This window comes from Oryzias melastigma, linkage group LG21, assembly GCF_002922805.2.
Source record: "Oryzias melastigma strain HK-1 linkage group LG21, ASM292280v2, whole genome shotgun sequence".
NCBI classification, from domain to species: domain Eukaryota; kingdom Metazoa; phylum Chordata; class Actinopteri; order Beloniformes; family Adrianichthyidae; genus Oryzias; species Oryzias melastigma.
The window spans coordinates 2,423,880-2,429,654 of record NC_050532.1 but is presented as its reverse complement, the minus strand read 5'-3'; the positions used below and the strand labels follow the sequence as shown (position 1 = coordinate 2,429,654).

Here is a 5,775-nt window from a genome sequence, read left to right as displayed (position 1 = left end):
ATTTGATAAACCTGAATGAACTTGTATTGCTCATGGGATGGTACACAGTCATCTGCCTCTATTTTATCATGACTATATTGTGTATTTATAAAAGTTTTATATGTTTAGGTGTTTCAATTTCTGAATGCGAAATGCGAGTCCGCCTTCCTGGCGAAAAGGAACCCCAGACAGATCAACTGGACCGTGCTGTACAGACGTAAGCACAAGAAGGGCCAGTCTGTAAGTATTCTTGCATATTCTGTTGCACATCAGTTTTGCGCCAATACACAAAACACTACTATCGTAGTGTTACGTACTGGTGTAAAACAGCTCTTCTCCATGACAGAATTAGTCAATTTATGACTTCACTACTGTAAGGTTTTGCAGTTAGCACTTGCAGCATTGTTGCACATTAATATCAAATGTACAGTTTGGGTTGATGAACATTTTGATCAGATTGGCTGCAGGTGAAAGGTGTGCATGGTGTCGGTCTGTGTTATGTGTTGCTGCTGGACTGTGTTTTGCAGCCTGAGCAGCAACGCTCACTCCACACCTGTAGCCGTACAACAACAGGAGATCATAGTACTGGCCTTTGACGTCTTTAAAGACAACCTAACATCGGCCAGCCTCCAAACTCTCCAACATGTTTAAAAGAAATACGTTAGTGTTTTGCTGCTGGTCTTTATAAAGAAACTGCTGGTGTGTTATATGTTCTGCTTTAAACTTAAGTACCTGAATTTTTATTATTTTGTTTATTTTACAAATAGTGTTGCCATGTTTGGATGATGGTTTAAATCAGGGATGGATAATTTTAATGATGGGGAGGGCCCCAATTTTTCTTCATCACCACCAGGGGGCCACATAGGACTGCACACTTCCATAACTGAAATAGGAAAAAGGGTACCAGTTTAACCCTTCCGCTCTCTTTGGGGTCCAGATGACTCCAACCACATATTGATATGTGATTCCTTCCATGACAAAGGTGGACAGGATTTTATGTCTGTCATGGACATTAGTGAAACTCAAAAATCAAAGATAAAAAAAAGTTCAGCGCACTGTCTTGGGGGGTCCAGATGACCCCAATTTTAATGTAAACAAACTAAGGAGAGCGGAAGGGTTAAGTAAGACCAAAATTTGTATAAGGTTTATTTATCAACCTGTCTTCTTCGGTTTAGGCCACCAGCCGCATATTGTTTCCTAGCGCCATCTACCGGGGAACCATGAAATTACAGTTTGAAATTAGTTCTACAGTAGAGGAAACATGGTCTGAAAATGTATGAGGGTCATGTTGAATGAGGAGGCGGGTCGCCAGTTGCCTATCCCTGGTTTCGATAATTTGTGTAGCTAATTAAGAATACATAGCTGTGGCTTTAAATGCAACAACTTCTGTTTACTTGATAAAATTCAACCAGATTTTTTATTTGCCCAGCAAAGGATGGTACAGTTTGCATTATTTATGTCATCCTACTGTTGATCTTGAAGTTACCAATAGCAGACCAGTTAGTAGAATTAGTGGGGATGTCCAGGCTCGATTACATAGTTTCAGAACTGATTGAAATTGGATATCGTATCCCAATCAGAAATTGAATATTCATTTTACTCTCGTTATTAGGATCAGCGCTACATATTTCAAATTTATTATTCCAGATGAATTCTGTACAAAAAGTCGGATCATATTTTTTTTTGCCACAGAGTGCAACCAGAGATGGCACTAGTTTGAGCAGGAGGTGCACAGAAACAGTTCTGTAAAGTTGGAAAGATATTCACAGATTCAGACTTAATGACTCAAAAACTTTAGTAAATGTATTGAACGGATGTGCTCAATTCAAATTCTTCCCCTACAGCTTCTCCCTACCTCTACATGAAGCTGTATGAGCTGAGGGTTATGGAAAAAAGTGTCTTCAAATTCAGATGTTGCTAACCCTGGATGACGTCATGACTCGCTGCTCATCTACATTAGTGCATTGCTGCTAGTGCTTGGAAAATACATCATGTCAGTTTTACAACTTAAAAAAAAATGCTAAAACAAAGCCATTAGTTACATTTTAATGTAAACTTCAGTACTTCAGACCACCCACATGAAGAAAGCGTGATGCAGAATACCCTCTCGGCAGAGGGATAAACAGCTCTATGTCCCTACAGCTTTCCCTTTAAAAAAATCTATTTCGGACACTGGTAAAGCTCCAAATACCCATTCAATTAGAGGGGTTCTGGGAAGCTGTAGAGGAAGAATTCAGATTCGGCCTGCATGTAACAACAAGTGTGTAATCTCTTTAAACAGGAAGAAGTGACTAAGAAGCGCACCCGCCGCGCAGTGAAGTTCCAGAGGGCCATCACTGGCGCCTCCCTGGCTGAGATTATGGCGAAGAGAAACCAGAAACCAGAGGTCCGCAAAGCCCAAAGGGAGCAGGCCATCAGGTAACATGGAACAAATTATGGATCCTCCTTTAATCTTTTGTCTGGATTTGCAGATCAAATGCTCTTTAAAGTTTGATTCTCAGTTTGTTTAGACCTGCTATATGAATCCTTGAATATCATGCCATTCTTGCTGACAAACCTGGCAACTTTTTTGGGGCTAAATCCCAACAGTCGTTCTGCAATAAAGAACACAACACTTAATAGAAATGCGTGTCTGGACTCGTTCAACATGCTGCATCTAGTTTATCGATTTATTGTTTTTCCTCAGAGCTGCCAAGGAGGCCAAGAAGGCGAAGCAGGCAGCTAAGAAACCTGCCACTGCAGCTGCAAAGGTGAGAGCTGCTGTGTAACGGCTCTAGTTTACTAAAAGTAGTACAGTGGTCCCTCAGTTACACAAAAAAAAAAACATGCAAAACTGAAAACAAATCAGCCAAACAGTGAGACTGTGAAAGGTGAACCACACTATAGTGAGGGGACACTGTACTGGTTCAAACAAGTGTTTGTCAAAATGTGCTCTTCATAAACTCATGTGTTCTTGCATTTTCTTCTAGACGTCTGCTAAGGCTGCACAGAAACCCAAGATCGCCAAGCCCATGAAAGTCAGCGCACCCCGTGTTGGTGGAAAACGCTAAACTGAAATATTGTTAATAAAAAGATTTCAATCATATTGACTCAACTTGTGATTTCTAAAGTGGATATTATGCTATAATAACCTTCAATAGATGTTATGAACTTGATTATGTCAACTTTTGAGAAAAAGTTGGTGGGGTGGAATTAAATAAATTCTCTTCCCTCCTCTCCCTTTCAACCAATTATCTATTTGAAATCATATTTAATGGATTCAGTGCATCAAAACCTGCATGTTTACATGCAATTATGTCTATTAGGAGTTATTATAAATAGCATAATTTTCTGGGATTTTGTGTTTTTGCTTAAAATAAACCAATATATCAGTATAAACAATTATCCTCAAGACATTTGCTATAAATTAATCATTTTAATAAGTTCAAAGCTTGAACTTCAAAAATAATTCAAATCTTAACTGTGAAAAAAAAAAAATCAAAAACATGTTAAAAAGCTTGTTTGCCAAACCGTTCAAAGGTTGAATGGTTTCAGGAGCTGAAAGTATGCTAAAGTTCAAAGCTTTTAAACTTTTCAAGGAGCAGAACACTTTCTATTGATTTTTATCAGCTGAAAATGTCCTATTTTGCTTAAAATGACAAAACATTGATTAGAAAATTGGGGTGCAACTATAAATCGACTCCATCGATTTAGGTTACTACAATCCAACCAGATCAAGTTTGAGGGAAGCTGTTAAATTAAATTATACTAGTATAAAATCATTTTAAAGGGAAATGCATCAAACTTGGAGAAACTATTTGGATTGAACTATGTTAGGTTTAACTATAACGTTAAAATGCAGTGGCGGGCCGTCAGGGCCTGCAAGGCCTTCTCTGCTGGCCTAAAAATATCTGAATCACAGACTGATATTAATTATTATTTATTTCCGTGAATACGTATTCTATAATTCCAAATGCTCTGTCTTCGTCCTTTCATTGCTGTCTCCCTGGTTGCGCTGCTTCCAGACGTGTATTTTCCTATTTAAGCATTAACCAATCACATTGCAGCACCATTTGTTGCTAGGGTCAAAGAAATCTGCCCGGAGGCCTTCACAATCAGTTCTGCGGGCCCTGTAGCATAAAATAATTGTCGACCAAACTGTTGCTTCAACCAATCAGATTTGGAGTAGGCGACACCAAGGCCTTCTAGCAGGTGCACGGAAACGTCATCATTTTCACGAGCTTTGATTGGATAGTCGGAGAGTGTACAAGGCAGAGCTGGCAAACTGCATCTGTAGCGACTCAGCGAGCTGCACCAGCAAATGTATCGAGTGGATTTAATAGCTTTACTGTCAAAGCCATTTTCCAGACAGACTTTTCAAGAAAAGCTGGACATTGTTAAGCAAAGTCGGGCAACTCTGAAGCTAGCAAGCCTGTCACAACCGGGAGAAGGATTTGAACGCCACTTTCAGTCCTAACTACTAGCGGTACCTTCATTTCGGGGGCGGGGTGAAAGCGCTGGATCCACAAACAGAGGAAAATCATCACGAAGAGTGACACAGATTTACACTTCCACCAGTCCACTAATTACGTGTTTGGTGGACAAAACAACCTGATCAGTGCGATCGGAGGAGATCAGAAGGGAAGTTATTAAAGCCCCGTTTGTGTCTGTTATGGTGGATGAGACGACAGACGCGAGTAACGCAGCAGCTCGCTCTGGTTCTGCGTTATGTGACGGACACAGGTGCCGAGGAGCGGCGTGTCAGGTTTGAAGATGTTACCAGTGGAAAGCGTCTCATCGTCTGATTTTTGGTGGAAAATGAATGTCTGGGTAAAGTTGTGGCACAGTTTTGTCTGGCACGGGTAAAGGAGTTCCGTGACTCCGTTGAGCGGGAGTGAAGCTGAAATCTACGAGGCCCCTGAACGCACCACGGGCGCGTGCAGCGCAAAATCCTCGTGTGCACTACCGACAATATTATTTTCCAGACACAGACCTTGATCGATCACAAAAACTGATGTTTGTCTCCCTCCTGGACCACAAGAGGCTTCAGGAATACCAGAACATTTCCCGCATGCAGCCTTTTCCACCTCAGCCACGGAACACTTCCCATCTGCGAAACGCACGGATTCTGCACGACAGAGTGATTGAAATCTTGAGGAAAGAAAGGATGGATTTTGTGTTTAAATAATCTGGATTTTTGGTGAGTAAAATTTTGCTATCTCCCTACATAATATTGAAATTTTATCAGGTTATTGTTGATGCTTTTGGTGTGTGTGGCAGTTGTACCTGCAGTAGAAGTTTTATTGCCATAAAATAGTTAATGAGGGTTGGATTGATTCAGATGGAGCACTACTGAAGGCCTAGGTGTGAAATGCATGGCCCGCCACTGTTAAAATGACCATCACAGAACACGTGATTAACATTCATTCTTCTTTGTTTAAACATGTATCACATATTTAATTTACACTTGATTATATTGAAGAAATGCAAGGAATCTGGGAAATCTTCACCTGCACCGTTCAGTATCAGGTATTTATCTGAGTCACTCTGGAGGAAGTTCTGGATAAAGATGTCCTGGTTTGATTTTAGGCTAATAAATTGGATCATTCAAAATGAATCAATATTGACTATGAATCGTATCATGTACCGTAAATTATATGAATAAAATCCTTAAAGTTATTCATTACAGTCCCATTAGAAAAAAACCTATTAGGATACAACTAAACTAGCTAATTTCCACCTAAACCCCTTTTTGCAATCTTAGTGTTGGTTTATCTCTTAGAACTAACATTTCCATTTAAATATAAAGCTTTCTTT

General features: G+C 39.9%; 1 protein-coding gene and 1 non-coding gene across 2 annotated transcripts in view; both read left to right on the top strand.

Annotated features, from left to right (window-relative positions):
- The window catches only part of rpl24 (ribosomal protein L24), a 4,041-nt gene extending 977 nt beyond the window's left edge, over positions 1-3,064 (top strand). Inside the window, exons 3-6 of the mRNA XM_024286217.2 lie at positions 109-219; positions 2,261-2,397; positions 2,666-2,729; positions 2,949-3,064. Coding sequence (XP_024141985.1) covers positions 109-219; positions 2,261-2,397; positions 2,666-2,729; positions 2,949-3,029 — 393 coding nt within the window. The 3' untranslated portion in view covers positions 3,030-3,064. The remainder of the gene's footprint in view (positions 1-108; positions 220-2,260; positions 2,398-2,665; positions 2,730-2,948) is intronic.
- LOC112155612 lies at positions 446-626 on the top strand. The gene has a single exon (XR_002920818.1). It is a non-coding gene; the product is annotated as a small nucleolar RNA SNORA23 (small nucleolar RNA).
- Positions 3,065-5,775: the final 2,711 nt, after the last annotated feature.